The sequence below is a fragment of the Dermochelys coriacea genome, chromosome 10, assembly GCF_009764565.3.
Source record: "Dermochelys coriacea isolate rDerCor1 chromosome 10, rDerCor1.pri.v4, whole genome shotgun sequence".
Taxonomy (NCBI): Eukaryota; Metazoa; Chordata; order Testudines; family Dermochelyidae; genus Dermochelys; species Dermochelys coriacea.
Genome location: NC_050077.1, coordinates 66,304,512 through 66,326,210, shown reverse-complemented (window position 1 = coordinate 66,326,210; position 21,699 = coordinate 66,304,512). Strand labels below are relative to the sequence as shown.

Here is a 21,699-nt window from a genome sequence, read left to right as displayed (position 1 = left end):
AGACCATAACCTGGTCTCCTACTTTGAAGGAACGCTCTCTGGCATGTTTATCATATCAGGCTTTTTGCTTTTTTTGAGCATCCTGTAGGTTTTCTTTAGCAAGGGCTAGAGAGGTTCGGAGGGTGTTTTGTAGGTTGGTTACAAAGTCCAGAATGTTAGTTCCTGGAGAAGGTGTAAATCCCTTCCATTGCTGCTTCACCAACTGTAATGGCCCCTTCACCTCGTGGCCATATACAAGTTCAAATGGTGAAAACCCTAAACTGGGATGTGGTACAGCTCTGTAGGCAAAGAGCAACTGCTGCAATACTAGGTCCCAATCATTGGAGTGCTCATTTATGAATTTACTTATCATGGCCCCCAAAGTCCCATTAAACTTCTCCACCATGCCATTTGTTTGATGGTGGTAAGGAGTGGCAACCAAGTGATTCACCCCATGAGCTTCCCAAAGGCTTTCCATAGTTCCTGCCAGGAAATTGGTTCCTGCATCTGTGAGGATGTCAGAGGGCCAACCTACCCTGGCAAAAATGTCTGCTAGTGCCTGGCACGCACTATTAGCCCTGTGTTGCTTAGAGCTACTGCTTCCGGCCATCGGGTTGCAAAATCCATGAAAGTCAGTATGTACTGCTTTCCTCTGGGTGTCTTTTTCGGCAAAGGACCCAGAATATCCACAGCTACTCACTGAATGGAACTTCAATGATGGGGAGTGGCTGGAGAGGGGCTTTGACCTGGTCTTGGGGTTTTCCCCACTCTTTGGCATACCTCACAAGACCGGACATAGGTAGAAACATCCTTGCCCATTCCCTCCCAGTGGAATGACCTCCCCAACCTGTCTTTGATCCTGTTCACCCCAGCATGGCCACTAGGATGATTGTGGGCTAAGCTCAAGAGCTGGACCCAGTACTTAGTTGGAACTACCAGCTGTCTCTGAAGATGCCAGTCTTCCTGGTGTCCACTAGAAAGAGTTTCCTTGTATAAGAGTCCTCTCTCTATAACAAATCTGGATCGATTAGAAGAGCTGAGAGGTGGTATGTTGCTCCGTGCCACTGTCCAAGCTCTCTGGAGGCTTTCATCTACGTCCTGTTCAGCCTGGAATTGTTCCCTTGATGCTGGAGATGACAGTTCCTCATTGGATTGTGGACCTATGCTTGGTCCCTCTGGAAGCGATATAGGGGATGGGGCTGTTTCCATTGATTGTGAACCGCTCTCCTCTGGTGCACTATGTTGGGGTTCAGGCTCCGGCTGAGCCTCTTGTGTAGGGTTATCGGCTGCTGCTGGTTCAGGTTTGGTGGGGCCCTCTGGGGTTGGGGTTGCAAGTACTGGATTCAGTGCTGGCAATGGGTCTGGTGCTGGTTGTTCCGCCGGTTCCGGTTCTGGGACTCGCTCTGTCTGGGTCTCTGGGACTGGATCCACTACTGCTGTTGCAGATACTGGCTTGGGGTCCGAGTCCATCACCTCTGACTGGGTCCTGGTAGGAGTTTCCAGAACAGCCCTAGGCATGACGGCTGGTTTAGTCTGGCTGTGGGTGACCATTCCCACCCTCTTGGCTGACTTCACATGATTGGCCAAGTCTTCCCCCAACAGCATGGGGATGGGATAATCATCATAGACTGCAAAAGTCCACGTTCCTGACCAGCCCTCGTACTGGACAGGCAACTTGTCTGTAGGCAAATTGAAAGAGTTGGACTTGAAGGGTTGAATCGTCACTTGGATCTCTGTGTTGATTAAATTCGGGTCCACTAAGGAAGCATGGATAGCCGACACCTGTGCTCCGGTGTCCCTCCATGCCACGTACAGATGAACTATTAGAGAAAGTGGGATGGGCCCAGTTCATCTCTACCTTACAGGTGAAAGGATTTTTCCTCTGGCCAGGAGGGATTTTAAAGGTGTTTACCCTTCCCTTTATATTTATGACAGAAGTCTTTTCTTTTTGCTGAGGTATACATTTTTTAAATAGAAAAAGTCTCTTTAGATTAAACCTCTAAGGGCCAAGATCCTATTAATTCAGTGTTTGGCTTGTGGAAAAAACAGCTAACTATCATTTTACCTTTCTAGCCAAGACGTATCATAATTCTGTGTGGTTAAAAAGCCCCATTTTTCTAAACTATATAGCGAAAACATTTCATAGGTTTCTGTTTAGAAACAAACAAAAACCAGCCAAATATTTTGCCTTTCAATTTCTTGTAGCTGAAACCATGGTTTTTAAATTAAACACCAGATACTTACAGAATGATAGAAGCAAAGCACATGCACTGGAATGCAGAATTTGGCCCTTACAATTTGTAGTTACTTTTTAGATTACACTATTTCTAGAACAGGATAAAATTTGGCCACTAAATTACTTAATAGCGTCTGCTTAATTGTGGACAGTTTGACAGCATTTTTGTGGACAAGTGCACAGCATTTTTCAGCTTCTCTTTTCCTTTGTGACCTCTTCCCCTGGCCCTCCTCCATTCATATACCATATGCGCTGTGCATATGTAACCCTTCTGCCCGTCAGAGTTGGCAGCAACAAGGGTCGGGTTCAGTATCTAGGGGTTCCATTCCAATAACACAATGCAAAACCACCTCGAGCCCCCACCCGGTGACCTGGGACAAATATATACCACCCCCGCTGGGCACCTCTAAGAGGAAATACTTCCCCTCTCACAAGCACAGAGTCTGAGTGTAGCAAAAGCCTTTTAATAACAGAGAGAAACAATCACAGGTTTCAGAGTAGCAGCCGTGTTAGTCTGTATTCGCAAAAAGAAAAGGAGTACTTGTGGCACCTTAGAGACTAACAAATTTATTAGAGCATAAGCTTTCGTGAGCTACAGCTCACTTCATCGGATGCATGTGGCATTATGTTGGGGAAAACACCACCAACAGGATTCATAACACAACCCATGAGCAAAAACCCACCCCAAGCAAACTGGGCCTTTGGTTCTTGAGTCCAGCAACCCAAAAGTCACCCAAAATCCCAGAAGTCCAACTACCCAAAAGTCTCTGTCCCTGGTCAGTGCAGCCCCAGAGTTCAAAAGTTTATCTGTGGAGTTTTACCTCCCAACCTGGGTGGAAGGGGGGGGGGCGTTAAGCGGCACCTTATGTGATCTGAAGCCAATTGCCCCACCTCTCTGTGGGGCTCTGCTCTGCTCCACCAGCCATCCCATGAATCACTATGCTCTGGCAGCCGCTCTGCTCCAACCAACCATCCTGTGAGCCGCTCCAGCTGTCTCGCAAACTGCTCCACTCTTCTCCACCAGCCGTCCCATGAGCTGCTCCAGCCTTCTCGCGAACTGCTCCGCAATACTTAACACAATGCTCAGTGATTTCAGCTTGTAGTAGGGGAGCCCCAGTGCTGGTGCACCATTGGCACAAAGTGAATTCAACTTAGTAGCCTGTAACTAGACTCCTATTGGAATCAAAACTAGATTCAATATTCCACAGTGGAGAGAGGAGAAGGTGCAATTAGCATGTAGGACCCTCACCAGGGACCCATACCACCAGGCATTAATACCTATCTCCAGCCTCTCTCCATTCACTGGGTTTTGGAACCCATGACCCTTGCCTAACGAGTGCTGATGGCAAGTTGTTGATGATGATGGCAAGTCCCTCCACCAAGTAGAGTTCCACTGTCCTTGATTCACATAATCAGGATAATAACAGTTTATTCCTGCCCCAATAACAGAGAAACTGGGGCTCCTACAACAGACAAAGTGACCATCTAGGTGGGGTGGGTGTGTCTATGAAAATGAGATCAGCCCCTGAAGTTCTTTTCCACAACCCACCATGACTCGCCACCAGATGTCAGGGTAGAGCTCATCCTAACTCTGCTTACACATAATATTCATCAATGCAGTGAGTGTAGTGTAAGGTGAGAAGTCACCAGTCTTGGTATCTTCAGACTGCTGTATAGAAAGTTTATACTTGTCTCTAACATAAAGATTTTGTGAATAGATAGGTGCTGCCACAAAAGATTCCCATTCAGATCTCCTCTTTAACATGTCCTTGCATCACATGCTGTAGTAAATATCATGCTGCTTTCATTACTGACACATGTAAGTCACACAAAGAGCAATAATGAAAAGCAGTCCTGTCATTTCTGAATTTTTTATGTTGTCATAATTGCAATTATATCCTATGTATCATAAAAGTAAAATTTGAATAAATAGGATCCTTAATGGGAAGAGCATTCTCTATTCAGACAATCTCTATTCTTGTACTTTTCGTCTCTTCTTTTGAGAAGACATGTTCTACAAACAGCTCTCCCAGGAGATTTGACAAACTGGCAGCACTGTCACTTTTTCATTAACAACAGATTGTATTATTAAATAGTTTGGAAATCTAAGAACACCAAGTGACTGGACCCATTTGCCCTTATATAGTAAATTATGAGGATAGTTTTCCATCCGCAACAGCAGTTCTCTTGCCCAAGTGATCCTATTCATGTAGAGAGGTGTTTTTGCATATATGTAGGCTCTTTAGAGAGAATTTCCTCTCTCTTCTAGCACTTGTTTTAAGAAATGAAACAAAAATGTTCTTTCTTTGGTGTGAAAGTCCGTTATGTTTCTCACTGCCAAATTGTTATTTCATAAAAGGAACAGGCTATCAGTAAGATAAATTTATATTATTTATATCAGAACACTATAATGTTCTGAATTAAGGTTTATCAATATATACTGTAGATTATTATGCACAAAGAGCTCACTCCTGCAAAGTGCTGATAGGATGCCCCATGAAGGCAATGGGAGCTGTGTTTTCTTGTTGCAAAATAACATTTTCAACCATTTCCATCTCTTGCATTATAGTTTTTTTTTTTTGCATTGGACACCAAGTATAGAAGGAAGCTATGCCCAGGCCCAGATCCAAATAATGCTTCTTTTGACCAAATGACTGGGCAAGATGTGGCATCAACAAGAACTACTTGTGAAGTAAATTTTTTTTTAAAATAGAACATTAATCCTTCAAATAGGAAAGAGTCATGGATAGCACTGCAGGTTTATCACAGTGATAAAAATGTCAGAGTGATTTTTCATTTTGTCCGTGACTCTCTGTGTCTGAGATTTTTCTTGCTGCGCAAGATTTTATAGGCCATGAACCTGGAGGGGCCACCCGATCTGTGGCCCTACCACTCTAACTGCCACAGCCCAGCTTGGGGCAGGTGATCTGGTGGCACCAGAGCTAGAGGATGACAGGGTGTCATGGGGGAGGACCCTGCTTGCACGCTATGGCGAGAGCCAACAGGCCAGAGCACTGAACTGGGTCAGGTCTATGGTACAGGAAATGTTGCTGCAGGGTGAGTGGTGGGCATGCTTGTTGTACAGCTCTCCAGTCCCCAGGCCACACCACCTAAGGGCAGGACCCGACCCCGCCAGGTGGAACTCTTCTTTAAATGGTACTCCCGTGACTTCCACCCAACCCCTTAAACCTGTGACTTTTACTAAATTGACCATGACTGATGGTGACTTTTTGATTTAAAAATGCTGTGACCAATCTGCAGGCCTAGCCTTGAAGAATATCAGTTGCAGTTGGCACTTGTCTGCTCTGCCAAGTTTTCTTCCTTCTTGTTTCTTTTCCTTAAGATTCCACTCCCAGTCAGTACCCCATCAGTAATTTCTTCCCTTTCTCTCACTAACTTCTCTCCTCATCCTGACATGACTAACCCATAGTGAATTCAACTCACAGGATTGTGGGTGCATTGGATTCTGTTCAGTGTTCTGGGCTGAGTGAACCATATGAAACTGTCTGCTTAATGAGGGCAGACATTAAACTGATAAGCGTCTGAGAAGGAGTGAGATGTATCTGGAGAATAGTTAATGCCAGACTGCAAAATGAAGGGCTGGATTCTTGTGAATTCTCTTTCCCTGATGTTTGCAGTGTTATAAAACTTTGCATTCAAACTAAAAGTATGTTTTTGATCATTTTAGCCATTCTAAGCAACTTTTTGTTGTTTTTCTTTTTGCTATATAGATACTTCAAAACAGTCTGTAAGCTTCAGTTTAACTTTGAGCACAAGTCCCTTTGTTTAAAAGCAAAGGTCAGTGAAACATACTTTCACAATTACTTTATAGTAAACAATGGTATAATAGCCCAAAGAAACTATGACACTCCTACAGACTTTATTTATTGGTTGGGTAAAGCACCTATCATTTGACTATAAGTCGTACTTAAGTAGAAACAAAGAAAAAACATCATAAAATCCACACAATATAGCAAACTACCCAGCCAAAGCCATCCAGGCAGAAGAATACCAAATAATCGAGTAGTAATAATCACACGCAGGCTTCAAAATGTCATTTTACAAAAAGACTGCAAATAAAAGGTGAACATTGCAAAGTGCCCTTAGGTTAACTAATTCAGTCTTTGGCAGACTGGGGGGGGGGTGAAGAGAGGGAGCAAGTTTTAGAGTTGTGGAGAACTCAGACATCAAAAATGGCAAGTCTGTTTCAGAACTCCAAAATTATGATTGCATTATAGCAGGGGATACATTCACTAGTATTTAAATGCCCAATTTATATTTTAAAAATCTCAACACAATTCAAACTATTCCATTTGTATCCTTCCTGCTGTTGGGATCTAATAGTCAGACTTTATCAAGAAGCTAAATAGTAGTGACCGATCTGAAAATACTCCAATAATACTCTGTTGTAGCTGGATATCTTGTCAATATACTAGGAAAGATTTTGTTCTTGAGTTATTTCACCTGAAGATACAGATATTCAATTCAAATGATGTCCTCTTTTCTGCACCTGCAACTAATTACAAAAAAAGCAAACATCATTCTGGGATGTATTAGCAGGAGTGTTGTAAGCAAGACACAAGAAGGAATGCTTATGCTCAAATAAATTTGCTAGTCTCTAAGGTGCCATAAGTCCTCCTTTTCTTTTTGCGGATACAGACTAACACGGCTGCTACTCTGAAACTATTCAAATATTGTGTCCAGTTCTGGGCACCACATTTCAGAAAGATGTGGACAAATTGGAGACAGTCCAGAGAAGAGCAACAAAAATGATTAAAGGTCTAGAAAACATGACCTATGAGGGAAGATTGAAAAAGTGGATTTGTTTAGTCTGAAGACGAGAAGACTGAGAGGGGACATAAAAGTTTTCAAGTACATAAAAGGTGGTTATAAGAAGGAGGGAGAAAAATTATTCTCCTTAACCTCCGGGGATAGGACAAGAAGCAATGGGCTTAATTGGAAGCAAGGGAGGTTTAGGTTGGACTTCAGGAAAAACTTCCTATCAGGGTGGTTAAGCACTAGAATAAATTGCCTAGGGAGGTTGTGGAATATCTGTGATTGGAGATTTTTAAGAGCAGGTTAGACAAACACGTGTCAGGGATAGTCTACATAATACTTAGTCCTGCCATGAGTTCAGGGGATTGGACTAGATGACCTCTTGAGGTCCCATCCAGTCCTACGATTCTATAATTCTAATTGTTGGTGCAAAGCATAATAAAACTTGAAACGGGCACCCAAATGATGATAGGATTTTTGTTTCTGGTTGCAGGTGCAAAATATATGTGTGCAATTTTTATTAATGTAAAATTATTCCCAGAAAAGGGAGGCAGGACTAAGGCCCCACTGAAACGCTGCCCCAAAAGCCTTATAAAATGAGTATTAAAGGGTATCTGGCATTTAAGGGAAGTGAGAAGGGGTGGGGTGATTTGGTCTAGACTCTTTTACTGACCCGTCAAAACTTAAAATACATTTGAGTTACTTTATTCTCACCCCCGGCTTGAAAACCCTGTAGTTTTTTCATTATTAAAAATTACTGCTTGTAAACTTGGGAAGCACCGCACTGTTTGGCAGCTAGTACACAAATAAAGAGTTCACTTATACTAATACCAGATGCCAGTATTTTTCTAACTTGTCCAGTTTCAGTTAAAAAGGCCTGGACTGTTCATCTGTTCCTTTTTTGAAGATTCATATTTGGAAAAACAACAAATGCCTAGCCCTACTTATATTACTGTGGCCTGGCTGGATAATACTATCAGCTCTGTTTTGATTGCCTTTATCCAATAAGATATGTGGTTCAGCATGAGCTTTAGCATAGGTTGGGATGGGGTTGTGCTTGTGCTTTGTGCATCTTACCTGACGTGGGTACTGCCCCACTGAAAGACAGAATAATTTGTGTTTCCATTTGATATGCAGATCTCAGGATAAAACATGGGGTGGGAGATCATCAACTAGTGTAAAGTGTCATAGCTCCAATGAAGTCAGCAGTCGAGAATCTGCCCCAAGGAATATTGATAATGTCCAGACAACTTTGCTACTACTTTGGAGCTCTCTGTGATATGAGCTCTTCTCAGCTCATGAGTTAACAAGACTTATTTTTCAGGGTGAGTTCAATGTCCATATCCACAATAAGTCTCAAGCTTTCACTCAGTGACTCCCTGATATAGCTTCAGGCTCAGCCTGTACACATTGAAGGAATTAAAAGAATAGTTTTGTTATGGCCAAAATATAATTATTACTGTTTCTGAATGTTATCCCCGCCTCTTTTGGAGTAGAGGGACTGCTTTAATGGTTCATCCTAGGAGCTAGCAGACCCAGGTGGGTTCTAGGTACCTCTAGGCAGGGCTGGATTACAGCAGGGGCTTTAGGGCCTGCAGCCCAGGGCCCCGGCTCAAGAGGGACCCTGCAAAAATAAATCACAGGCAGCGATCACCTCCGGACCGCTAAAAGTCCTGCGGCGCAGTGGGGCACCCAGGCAGGCTGCATGCATACCGTGGCCCCACGCCACTCCCGGAAGTGGCTGCTGGCTGCTAGCACATCTTTGCAGCCCCTGGCAGGTGGTGGGGAGCGGGTGAGGCGGCTCTGCATGCAGCCCCTGCCCCCAGCACTGTCCCCACAGCTCCCACTGGCTGGGAACATGCTGTCCCCCTCCCCGCTGGGGCCACAGAAACATGCTAGCAGCCAGCTGCTTCCGGAAGCAGCATGGGGCAATGCAGGCACGCAGCCTGCCTGAGCCCTGCTGCACTGCCGACCTTACAAAACCTAATAGCCCCGAGCCCACATGAGAGTTAATCCAGCCCTGCCTCTAGGGCAGTGGTCTTCAACCTTTTTATGCACAAGATCACTTTTGGAATTTAAGATCAACCTAGGATCTTCCCCGAGGCTCCACCCCACTCACTCCATTCCCCCTTCCCTCCGTCACTCTCTCCCCCCCACCCTCACTCCCTTTCATCAGGATGGGGCAGGGGGTTGGGGTGCAGGAGTGAGGGGTGCAATCTCTGGGAGGGAGTTTGGATGCAAGGGTTATATGGTCACACGGCACCTAATCTCATAGAATCCTCTGGACATTTCATTAATTTTACTTTTTATTAGTGTCATTTGTGGTTTATAGATCCAAAATCCTTCAGGGATTGTCACAAATCAGTGTAACATTCCCAACTGTGGGGTGTGCATTGACTGAGCCTGGGGCAGGGGGTTGGGGTGCAGGAGTGAGGGATGTGGGCTCTGGGTGGAAGTTGGGATGCAGGAGGGGTTTCCGTGCTGGGGCAGAGTGTTGGGGTGCAGGAGGGGGTGAGGAGTGCAGGCTCTGGCCAGGAGGCACTTACCACAAGCGGCTCCCATTTGGCGGTGCAGCAAGGCTCAGGCAGACTGCCTGCCTGCCGTGGCCCCACACTGCTCCCAGAAGCGGCTGGCTGCTGGCACGTCTCTGCAACCCCTGGGGCGGAGGGGGGGCAGCAGTTCTCCATGCGCTGCCTGCGCCGCCCCCACAGCTCCCATATGAGCCCCGCTATGCCACTGGACTGTTAGCAGCCTGGAGATTGCGATCGACAGCAGAGGCTCCAGGATCAATCCGTCGATCATGATTGACAGGTTGGTGACCACTGCTTTAAAGTATAATGTATGACACATCACTATTGTAAACAAGCACATGATTTGAGAACTAGGTACAGTAACGGTTTCATTTAATTTATATGGATCTAGTGAAAATATGAACTGTAATATTTCTGGGAGTCACCAGGTAATGCTATTACAGATACTTCTAATTATTTTTATTTGAAAGTACAGTATAAGCGTCATCTCTGGGAGAAATGCTTATGGTCAGCTCTGATGCAATTCTTTTTGAAAGGGAGCATGGTGGCAATAAAGTCTTTTCTGAGTTTTTCTTTCTCTGTTTCTGTCCTTTTTGGGTGTAGTTATTGGTTGCTTGTTTTGTGGTTATAACACATAGGCAAAGCAATCCATGGTGCTAAAACATTAACTTTACAGAAGGTTTGCCAAATCAACTCACAGTAAGATGAAATACTGAGTTCCTTGACTGTAAATGACTTTCATAAATAAAATAGGTCCCCAATCTTCTGCTAGATTTCCAGAGAGCTAGGCCAGTTTGAGGTTCCACTGAGGCAGCATATTTGTTTCTCGGAAATTAGTCTGTGAAGATTTTTCTTTAAAATGGAATTTTTTTGGTTTTGATTATTTTTAAATAAATAACATATATTCTGAAAATATTAAAGGCCAGCTATTTTCTGAAATCTATTTGTTTAAGCAGACTTTTGAATTGTAAATAATGTATTAATGTAAAGCAGTCAGAGAACAAAAAATGTCTCAAATTGCAAAAATAGTTACATTTGATTGCTTGAGATTTATTTATTGGTAACAAATGGAAGGACTGTAACATAGACTTGGAAGAGCTGCAGTACAAGAGCAAACAAGAAGAGAGAACAATCCCAGTGATCAGAGAAACAAGTAGAGATGCAATGGGCAGGGAGTGATCGGTGGACAGTGTGGGCATAGGCGTGTTTTGCTCCCCTGTATAGTATGCGTAGTATGAATTCCATTGAATAGCAATGAGTTCCTCTTAAAAATAACAATAAAAACAGAGCCCCTTCCCCCTGGATGGGTTAACTTTCAGACCATAGAACTATGGCCTATTTCAAAAGGCAGCAGTTTAATTAATACATTTCAGGCCGTTCGTTGTGCTCTTCCAGAGCTGGTTGTCCCATTGTACAAGACTTGCATGTAAATGTTTGTGCAAAGCTTAAAATATTTGGTATTAGACTTGTTGGAGCCCTGATCTTCTGTTAAATTAAGATGTTGTGTGCAGTTGTTCTTTGAATGACTGCATATTATGTACAAGCGGAATCAAGATAATGTATCATTAACACAATGCTGCCTCAGACCTGCTTCTGCAGTGGAGAGTGGGTTACCTTGTGAATCAGCCCTGTGCTAAATCAGCACAAAAATATTGGGGATTTAGAGGGGGTATAGAGGTGAGGGGACCAAACAGTTGCTTGCATTGCATGTGCCTAAGACCAGATTTGCTTGTGTCTAAATGGATATTTACAGCTTAAATTCCCCCCCCACCAATGCTGGATACATAACCATACCAGACCGACCCCTGGAGAAACACTGTTATTTTGTTTTTTTGCATCACACATAACATCGTATTAGTTGCTGAGCAGCATAATTAGTTTTTTTTCAAAATTCAACAAACATTCAGCTCTCTCTTGACCGTCTCTAGTACAAACTGATTGGTTAAGGGCCCCACTAGGGGCATCTGAATGGCTAATCTAATGCTGTCTTGTGTATTGGTGACACAGCAGGTCAGGCTATTCCCTTCCGGAGGGAGTACGGTTTATTCTGTTCAGGTGTTTTTAAAATACAGGGACTGTTGTTCCATGTTACACATTTTATATTCTCTGAACTGTGGTCTCTGCAAGGATAATAATTCACAAATGTGTCTTCAGAATGAGAAATTGTAACTGTTAAGTGAAAACTCAGACTTTGGTAAAAATTGATCTTTAATCTAAGCTGCTTTTTAATACTTGAGCCCCAAAAAGTAGGATTTTGTTATGTCAAATGTAATGGAAAATGCTAAAGTGACGGTTCATACAAAAAGCACTCGATATGTTGCCACCAATATCCTGATGTTTAAATTGTATTTTGTTCTATCATCATAATCCTCCATTTATGTATTTCACCATGGCACTTTCAAGAGATGAAGTTAAATCTTGTCTACACTAGGGAATTCCACAAAAATAAAACAAAGCAAACAAACTGGTACACTCATCAGACTACCCAAATTGGTGTAAGGACATCTGGGAGCCCAGTTGATACAGATACATCTTTGGAAGTCCTCACCACAAAACGGTGGCAAAAATGCCAGAAGCATCTTGAGCCTTGTAAAATCTATCTGTATTCACTGAATAGCCGTATTTGCAAGCATGGCTTCTACTGAAGTCACTGTAATGCACGTACAGTGAATCCACGGGGCTCCAATGAATCCTTAGGGTTTCCTTATGTGGGAATGGAACAAGATTCCATGTGTCATGAAGTGATCTGTTAGGCAGACCTGAATTTTGAAAATGAGTAGACATATCATAATAGTGAGTATTTTGTTCCTCAGTATTTTGACATTTTGACATGGCATGCAGGAGGCAGGGGGGACGGGAAGGAGCAAGGGCATGGCAGGCTCAGGGGAGGGGGCGGGAAGGGGTGGAGTGTGTGGTATAGCCAGGGGTTGAGCAGTGAGCACCTCCCGGCACATTGGAAAGTTGGCTCCTGTGGCTCCAGCCCCGGAGTTGGTGCCTATACCAGGAGCTGCATTTTAACTTCTGAAGAGCCACATATGGCTCCAGAGCCACAGGTTGGCCACCCCTGGTCTATGGGGTTTAGGCTTCCAGCTCCCATTGGCATTCAGTGGGAGTTCGGTAACTAACACCTTTAACCCTTTTGAAACTCCCACCCTAAATGTTCTGTATCTTTTCCCTTTCCAACTAGTGCATCTTAATATTTTTTCTGATGTGTTAAGTGAGCTAATCAAAATGTCCAAGACAATGGATGTTCAAACTGGTATTTGTGGTTCAGTACACAGTTTTCATATGTTGTCCGAAGGATTTTTTTTTCTACACACAGTATAGCACATTCTGCCTACGTAACTGTAAAATGGATCAACTCTTTTGGAGCTGTCAGCCTTCAACTGCATACACATTTAAAGCATAGCACAACAGCATATTGCAGTGATCCAACAGGGCAGAGTGATGGCTTTGGGTGTGGTTGGGTATGTAAGTTAATTTTTAAAATTACTGTTTGGACTAAATTTATGGCCCCTGCATAAAGCCAGAGTGATCTGTCTTTGTGAGTGAAATGTGTGGAGTTTCTTGATTTAAAATTATACATAATATAATATGCTATATAATGCTATAATATAATATAATACTGCTTTATTAAATATTAATTGGAGATGCATGAAGTCACCAAATACACTGAGGTATAAAATGTACAGTTTTTGGAGAGGGGAATTAACACTCTAACCTGGGCCAAGATGCAGGGCTACAGTAGTGCCTTTGGACTGCTCTTCTCCATTGTTCACACACTCTGTTAGAGTGACTGGATCTACAGAGTTGGATTTCTCACCGCCTCACTTTAATTCTCCATTCCACCTTCCATGTTGACCTATGTGGAGCCGGTAGAGACTGCTTTCAGGGAAGACTAATTAGAGTACATCTACACTGTATTTTAAAACCTGTGGCAGCAAGTCTCGGAGCCTAGATCTACAGATTGAAGCTCACAGGGCTTGCACTACACTGCTAAAAGCAGCTGTGTAGATGTTTGGACTCAGACTGTGAAGCCAGGGGTGGAGGGTGCTTATGGTTTGCTTTTGCAGACATACCATGAGGCTTGTGGAGGGTGGTGTGCAGGTCCTGTGCACCCCCTGTAAATATCTAGTCTACTAAAGGAGCTTTGAAGGAACAAGTTCTATTTCCTATGTAAATAAGTCACAGTTAATGATGCATTTGTTTGTATTATGTATTTACTGGAAGGTTTGGACTGATCCTCCTGTAAATACAAAGTATTTTGTAAAAACCTTCCAGAAAAAAAGTTCAGTTAAAAACACACACAAAAAACCCCCAAGCGTGAACATCCCTTGGGGATATTTTATTGTTTAAAAATCATATTTAAATAACATAGTTGCAGTGCTGTTAAAAGCCAAAAAAAATCATGATTGAGCCTGAGGCTGCCCCTTATTTCAGGATGATGTGAGCTCCCCGCCATTATCCCTCCAGAACAGAATGATTTCAGGGCAAAGCATGAGCCATAGCTTTGGATTTTCTGACTTTTTCAATATGTGCAGGGTCTAATATTAATATTAGTAAGTGGGTTTACTTAGTGGTTTTCCTGGATTCCTCTTGAATTCTTAGCCCTCAAATGTCATGGTGACTTGTCCCTTTGCTGGGGGAGGACTGGCTGCAGTTTTGAGTTGCCTGTCAGAGATCGCTTGAAGAGCAAGGTTATGCTTTATCTCTGAGCTGAGCACTAACTCTCCAGCTCTTTCAACTCTTGCTGGGATTAACATTCTTTAACCAGATTTTATAATGACTAGATTAACAACAGATTACTAATGTCAATTAGAGATGGGCCCAAACTATGATATTTGCCTCTAGTTTGTGATACAAATTATCATGAAACTCGGGTGTAAGGATCTAGGGTCCCATTTGGACTATAAATGATGACTAAAACTTCTGTCTCTATCAATTAAATTTGCCCTCAAGTTTTGTCCTACAAATTAGCATGAGAAACAATATTGCAAATAAATTACATTTCCTACAACTGTTTCCTTTAAAGATTATCCAAATACATAAGTGCACCTGAAAAACGAAATAAAATTAAGTTAAATGTGCTATAACTAACATAATTTCCCCACTTAAGATAAAGTACAGAAGAGAAGAGGGCTGGAAAACGGGTGAATTCTGGCTCTAGATGAAAATGCTGCAATTGAAAACTTTCCAGAACAACATGTACTTGGATCAGTATTAAAGAGAAGTTCTTCGAATATCTAAGCCAAATGACCTAGCATGCTGATAGTGCAGGGCATATTTCACAGTTGTATAAATATTTAAATTGTTTTCCAGCCTATAAGACAAGTAAATTAGATTTTTTTTTAGCTAAAAATAAAACCAACCTTTATGACTACCTTGTAGTAACCCATCTTTATTCTGAACTTGACTGGAATCAGTCAGTACTGTTATATTATCACTGCAGAGAAGTACTTTATTAATGCTTCATTGCAAGAGGACATAAGCTCTCTGACATCGCAGTGAATTTTATACAAAAACATCTGAAAGTTACATTGATGCACATGGTCTGCTTTCCCTCTGGCTCTATACAGTTTTGGGGAATCCTTGCAAAAATGTCAATAGGGCCCCATTTATTTCTGCCCTTCCGATTCAAGGCAATATCTAATAATTGCAGAGCCTTTGCTGCATTATAATTATGGCCCTATCAAATTAATGGCTATGAAAAACAAACCATGGACTGTGAAATCTGGTCTCCCCTGTGAAATCTGGTCTTTTGTGAACTTTTACCCTATACTATATGGATTTCACGGGGAAGAATAGTGTTTCCCAAACTGGGGGTCCCAGCCAAAAGAGGATGGGGGGGTCACAGAGTTATTGCAGGGGGTCGTAGTATTGCCACCCTTACTTCTGCACTGCCTTCAGAGCTGGGTGGCTGGAGAGTGGAGGCTGCTGGCCAGATGCCCAGCTCTAAAGGCAGCGCCCCACCAGCAGCAATTCAGAAGTAAGAGTGGCAAGACCATACTGTGCCACACTTACTTCTGCGCTGCTGCCTTCAGAGTTGAGTCAGGATCCCTACAGTTACAACACTGTGAAATTTCAGATTTAAATATCTGAAATAATGCAGTTTATGATTTTTAAAATCCTATGACCATAAAATTGACCAAAATGGACCGTGAATTTGGTAGGGTCCTAATTATAATGCATTTGAATTAGCCAGTGGAAACATGGAAGAATTTTTCACGTTAGCAACAATGAATACTTGTTGAAGCAAGCTTGAAAATAGCTTGATATTTCATTTTTCTTCTGTTTTCTTTGTTCTCATTGTTTTCTTTCCTTCTCTTCTTCCTTTTCCCATGTCTTATCTCATGCATCTAAATCTTCCTCCCCACTTTGCTGCCTCATGTTTTCGTTTCCCTTCTCTATCTCTGTTTCATGGTCTCCAGGAATACGTGCAATGATTGTAACAAAAATCCTTCTAGTATACAGGAATCTGGTAGGGATCTTACTGAATAAAGTCTTTACTAATGTTATCACCAACAGAAATCATTTTAAAATGGATAGTAGTCAGTAGTTTGTCATACAGATCTTTTGTTAATAATGGAACATAGTGTTTATTTTGAGTAAGGCACCCTGAGCATTGATTTTGTAATGTAATAGTGCATATTTAATACCTTGTAAATGACCTTAAGACTACAAGGGTAAATTACTATCTCTAACTAAATATATTTCTAGAAAAAATAAGTGTGTGTGTGTGTGCGTGTTTTATCTTTCATAGATTACAGAATGAAAAATGGATGAATGTAAGACCTGGTGACGTCATTAAACTGGAGAATAATACATTTGTAGCTGTAAGTAGTTCAGATATTTTCTTCCATAATACAGGTCACAGAGTAATCAAATAGTAACAAATACTTGCCTCTCTCTATCTTTCTGTGTGTATTGTGTGGCTGTTGCCCCTTTTTTCCCACATGCATTGACGCTTCCTTTGGAACTTACTTTGACTCTATATCACTTAAAATACTTTTCTCAGAAGAACGGTATTGTAATCAAACACAGATATACATCTGAGTAATGTTTAAATTTTTATTTACATGTATAGAAAACCACTTTTCACTTACTTCTTTTTGCCTGTGTAAAATAGGGACCTAAAAGGGTATTTACAGCTCATCCTGTCAAGGTCTATTATATTATAAATTCTCCTTCAAAAATACTGTGATCTGTCAAGTAAAAGTGGGCACACTTTATGATGTGAAGTATTGGCATCACTAACACAGCAATGAATTTTTTTAGTCCTATCTGGTAGTGAAGGCACTATGCATGCACGGTATGCTGAATTCCTGTACCCAAAATCCTGCAGGAATTTTTCATTGCGAAACCTTAATGTTCATGAATGGGAATTATTTTAAATCTAGAAAAGACTCAATCTTACAAATTTTAGACCAGATGATCATCTGATTTCAATGGACGTATGCTGATTTACACTGTGTAAAGATCTGGACCTTATGTAAAAATGTCAATTAATCCACCTCATGGATTTATTGAAATCATTGGAGCAATGCCAATTTACACCAGGTGAGGATCTGGTCCATAAAGTCTGTCTGTCTGTATGTTTTCTCTGTTTGGTAATTTAGGGAAAAAATTAAAATTTTTTTCAGACATTGAGAATTTTAAAGAAGTATTTGTGCTATATATCTAGATAAGAAAAATTACTGAGAACATGGTGGTGTATCTTGGAACTTATTTGTATCTTATATGAGCCTTTTCTCAATCCTTTTACAGCTTTTCAAGATGATATAATATATTTAACATCACTTCTTTTTTTACAGGCTGATGTATTACTTCTATCTAGTAGTGAACCACATGGTCTCTGTTACATTGAAACAGCTGAGCTTGATGGGTAAGTTTTAATCCGTTAGAGTAATTAACAGAATAACATAACACATTTTTAAATATATTATTTATGCATGTATGGCATGTGGACACCAGCTATTGATCACAGATATATTTTATTCCTAATGTTCAAGTGGCCTCTACATAGTCCCACCCTTGGGATTTGTTGGTGGTACAGCTCTGACAGTGTTACACTTAATAACAGTGAAGTTGGAACACTTTTGCACCCCCTCCTATCCATCCTCTTGGTATTCCTGCATGTTATGAGAGCAAGGCTATACATGGAGGGTGTGACGCTCCAGTTTCTTCTGTTCCTTCCCATTGTGGTTGCAGAGACTGGATCCTCCCTGGATCCACTTCTTCAGTCAACAAATGCCATTGACTAGTTTTAGTTCTTGGTTAATTTTGGAGTGAGTTTAGTCCTTTGTTTTGTATTACTTTATTTTAAATTCTTTCTTCTATTTTTATTTATTGAGGCTCCTCTAGGTTCTTCACCCCAGTGCAATCTCATGGATCCTATGGTGGTTCCGAAAGGAAAGTGGCTAGGATTTTATCCTTCCATCTTTCCTACCTCTGATGGCCAGAGTTGGGAAAGATGGAAGGTATCTAGCATGCTTAGGAAAAGGACACTTTCCTTCTTGGTGCGTAATATGTAGAACCTTTACTCCCAAGAATCTCTAAGGAGCACCAAAACCAATCCCATGCCCTTTCATAGCAGAATGCCCTGGTGGCTAAACCCTCTGGTGTCAATCATTTCAGTTCTGTGAATAAAGATAAGCCTGCATCAGCCTCAGTTGCCTCGGAAACTAAGATACTAGTGATATCTTTGATATTCCTTAAATATTTTGCCATTGTTAAAATCTGCAGAGCTGCAGCTTGGATCTGTATGTACACATTCACTGAACATTACTCCCTTGATTTTGCATCCAGGTCTGAACTGAAGTTTTGTAGAGTAGTACTTCAATCATTGTTTGTTTAAGACTCCATGTCCCACCTTCCTTATGTACTGTTTATGAGATTATCCCAAGAGTGGAAATGAGTAGAGACCACTCAAAGTATGACTCACCTCTAACCAGAGTTTTTTGATATGAACTCCGCACATTCACAATCCCCATCCGTCTTGACCTCTTCCCCAGAGACCTTATTACAGCCATGGACCTGAGGAGTCGTTGGAAGGAGTCAAAGTGGATGGAGCAGCATGCCAGTGATTTATAGCCTCTCTACATTCAGGAACAGTGAGGGGAGGGGTGTGAGAGAGTTCCCGTGGCACTGCTGTGAAGCATTGCACCATCAGAGCTGCACTGCTAACACATCCCAAGGGTGGGAATGTGTAGAGTCTGTCTCAGAGAACTCCAGTTACAGGTGAACAGTGTGTGAATGGTGTACTTGTCAAATGCAGTAACAGTTTTAAATACATTCATGTGAAGATCATCACAAAGTTCAGGGTTCATGTCTTTGGTGCTTATACAGCATCTACTGCAATGTGGGTTCTACTAGAAACCAATAACAAATAATAATTAAGGAAGTAACATTTTTCTTTGTGCTCATTGGTGCCATATACTCAGATATCATGGTGATAAATGATAGTGTAAGAACGTAAATAGTCTGATGTGAATGATAGTTCATATAGATAAATAGTCTTACACAAGACCAAAAAATGTAATGAAATATAAAACTGAATAACAGATAAAAATCACATAAAATCATCAACATAAAACCAAAGTAAAAAAACCTACTCTAACAAACTCATTTATAGCATATCTAACTATATGAACCTTTCATACTGAGTTTCTGAATACCAAGAGATAGTGCAGGGAGTAGTTTCCTTAACCACACATATCCAAGTCAGACTTCACCTCTTTAAAAGAATTAATATTCTCACTTGAAGAAAGTAATATATATATTTTTTCCAGGAATGAATGACTGACATCATTGGTTTAGATACTGGTAAATTGTAGATACTGTACTAGTTTAGCATGGACATAGCTTAACCTGCACTAAAATTTAGGCATTAATTCATTTGGATTTTATTATTGTTAAGTATTCCAATATCTGTTCCAACAACCATATGCAGGTGTGTTCACTTAGGAAACGTTGCACTTCTTTCTAGAAAAGTATGTGATCTTTAACATTAGTTTTTCCTGCCTTAAAGCGCAGCAGTTGAGGACATATCCAAAGTCCTAGACCTCTTTATGGGGAATATCTAGGACTCTGAGAAAGGCTTCTGCCAGGGTATCCCATTTTTCCTATTTTCTAGGGGAGATTAGTTCAGTAGATAGTCGATGGTCGCTGTGATTGGTAAGCAGTCCTGGAAATCAGGCCACTTCTTTAGGTACCTAGCTTTAGGCATTGAAGTTTGGAAAATGTTGGTCCCTGTAAGTAAATCAGAATTTAGTCATAAAGGGAGCTCTCTCAAACCACCTCCTAAGAAAGGGTGACTTCAATTCCCCTTTTTCCCAGTTCAATTTCAGCTACTATAAAATTAGGGTTTATTACATTTCATGAAAACCTTTTTTCATAACTCAAATATCAATCTTTGCCCTGGTGTTAATCTCTTTCAACTGGCAATTGCTCTGCCATTCCTATTGCAGTTAGTAATTTGTGCATGATGACCGAACGGGTTCTGACTAAATCATATTTATTATGTCCTCTGTTCAAAGAAGCAAAACAAATTGTAGTTATGCAGATGTGCATTCATTATGATGCCAGCACTTATTAAAACTGAAGCTCCTTCTCATGTTTTAGAATCGGTTACAAAAATTAAAATGTGTTCTTCCAGAATAACATTAGAAAGAGCTGTCTGAATGGCATCTTTCTATAAATGTGCTGTCTTAGTCCACAAAGTCAGATTCTATGGAACTGAACATAGGTTCATGTGGGTGAGAGAAGGCAGGGCCGGGGGGTTATGGAAAGAGTCTTATATAAAGGTCATGTTATTAATTTTACAGTGAGACTAACCTAAAAGTACATCAGGCTTTACCAGATACTTCAGAACTTGGAGCAGATATTAGAAGGCTTGCAGAATTTGATGGTAAGTGGTGATAAAAGTTAATTTGCTGAAACCAAGGTTTTTATTTTTGGGTTTTGTTGTTGTTTTGTACTTGGAGGGGAGAGGTAAATGACTCCAGACATTAAACGCCAAGTTCTCATTCTTTCACTATCAAGATTAAGGATGTTGTTTACCAATATGACTCTCAGATTCTAAATCATTGTCCTATTTTTGGGTATGTCTTAATGAGCAAAAAGGGTGGGTTATTCAATCAAGTTAGCTTAATAATAAATTAATATGATTAAAAAGATGTTAAAAAGTTAAGATGTAAACTAACACATTTGAAGCCATGTTATCTAGCTATGTTGTAGCCTGGGGCATGGGGATGAGTTAACTTGATTAGCTTAACATTATTACATAAGAACATAAAAGTGGCCATACTGGGTCAGACCAAAGGTCCATCTAGCCCAGTATCCTGTCTTCTGACAGTAGCCAATGCCAGGTGCTCCAGAGGGAATGAACAGAACAGGTAACCATCAAGTGATCCATCCCCCTGTTGCCCATTCCCAGTTGCTAGGGACACCACCCGCCCATCATGGCTTATAGCCATTGATGGACCTATCCTCTATGAACTTATCTAGTTCTTTTTTGATTAAAAAAATTATTTTTGCCCATCAAGACAGGGCCATAGTGAAGTTTAGCAGATGTAAAACCTATATCCTAACCCCACAATTTATATATTGAATCTTCATTCTGTTTTCACTTTCCATTACTTTGCTCACTGTTGCCTGTCCTTTGACACCTGTGTAACTCCATGGCTACACCTACACTGACAACTGCACACAGGTCCAAGCAAATAGTTGTGCCAGAGCCCCCACCCTCACCAACCACATCTAAACTCCAGAAGCACAGGTTTCAGGGTGTGTACAGGGCAAGAACATTAACAAGCCTAAGGGGCATGGATGTGAACATGCTTTAGGCTTTGGCATAGCCCTGTACCTGTGTCAGTTTGTAGTGTGGACAAGGATAAGGTGCATGTCGCAGGTATTGAGTTCAGTAGTCCCCTGTTCCCACATCACTCTGAACCCTTTCCTACCTGACCCTTATCCAGAAATATAAAAGTCCCTGTCCCTGCTGTTCTCACCCATAGTAGCAAGCTGTGCTGACTACTTCACAAATTTTCTGCTGGACTCTTTTCACCAGCACACATAAACAAGGAACATACTCTGAGAGCAGCTGTCTGTCAGCTCTGTGTCAGCCAAGCACACACAGGCCTTGATAAATGTGTGGTTGGAGTTCACTGTTCTCCAGTA

General features: G+C 41.4%; 1 protein-coding gene across 11 annotated transcripts in view; it reads left to right on the top strand.

Annotated features, from left to right (window-relative positions):
* Window positions 1-21,699, top strand: part of ATP8B4 (ATPase phospholipid transporting 8B4 (putative)) — a 172,811-nt gene that overhangs the window by 65,662 nt on the left and 85,450 nt on the right. For all 11 annotated transcript variants that reach the window (XM_043494636.1, XM_043494633.1, XM_043494634.1 and 8 more), the window contains 3 exons: window positions 16,283-16,355; window positions 17,334-17,404; window positions 20,346-20,428. In XM_043494636.1, the coding sequence (XP_043350571.1) occupies window positions 16,283-16,355; window positions 17,334-17,404; window positions 20,346-20,428 (227 nt within the window). The remainder of the gene's footprint in view (window positions 1-16,282; window positions 16,356-17,333; window positions 17,405-20,345; window positions 20,429-21,699) is intronic.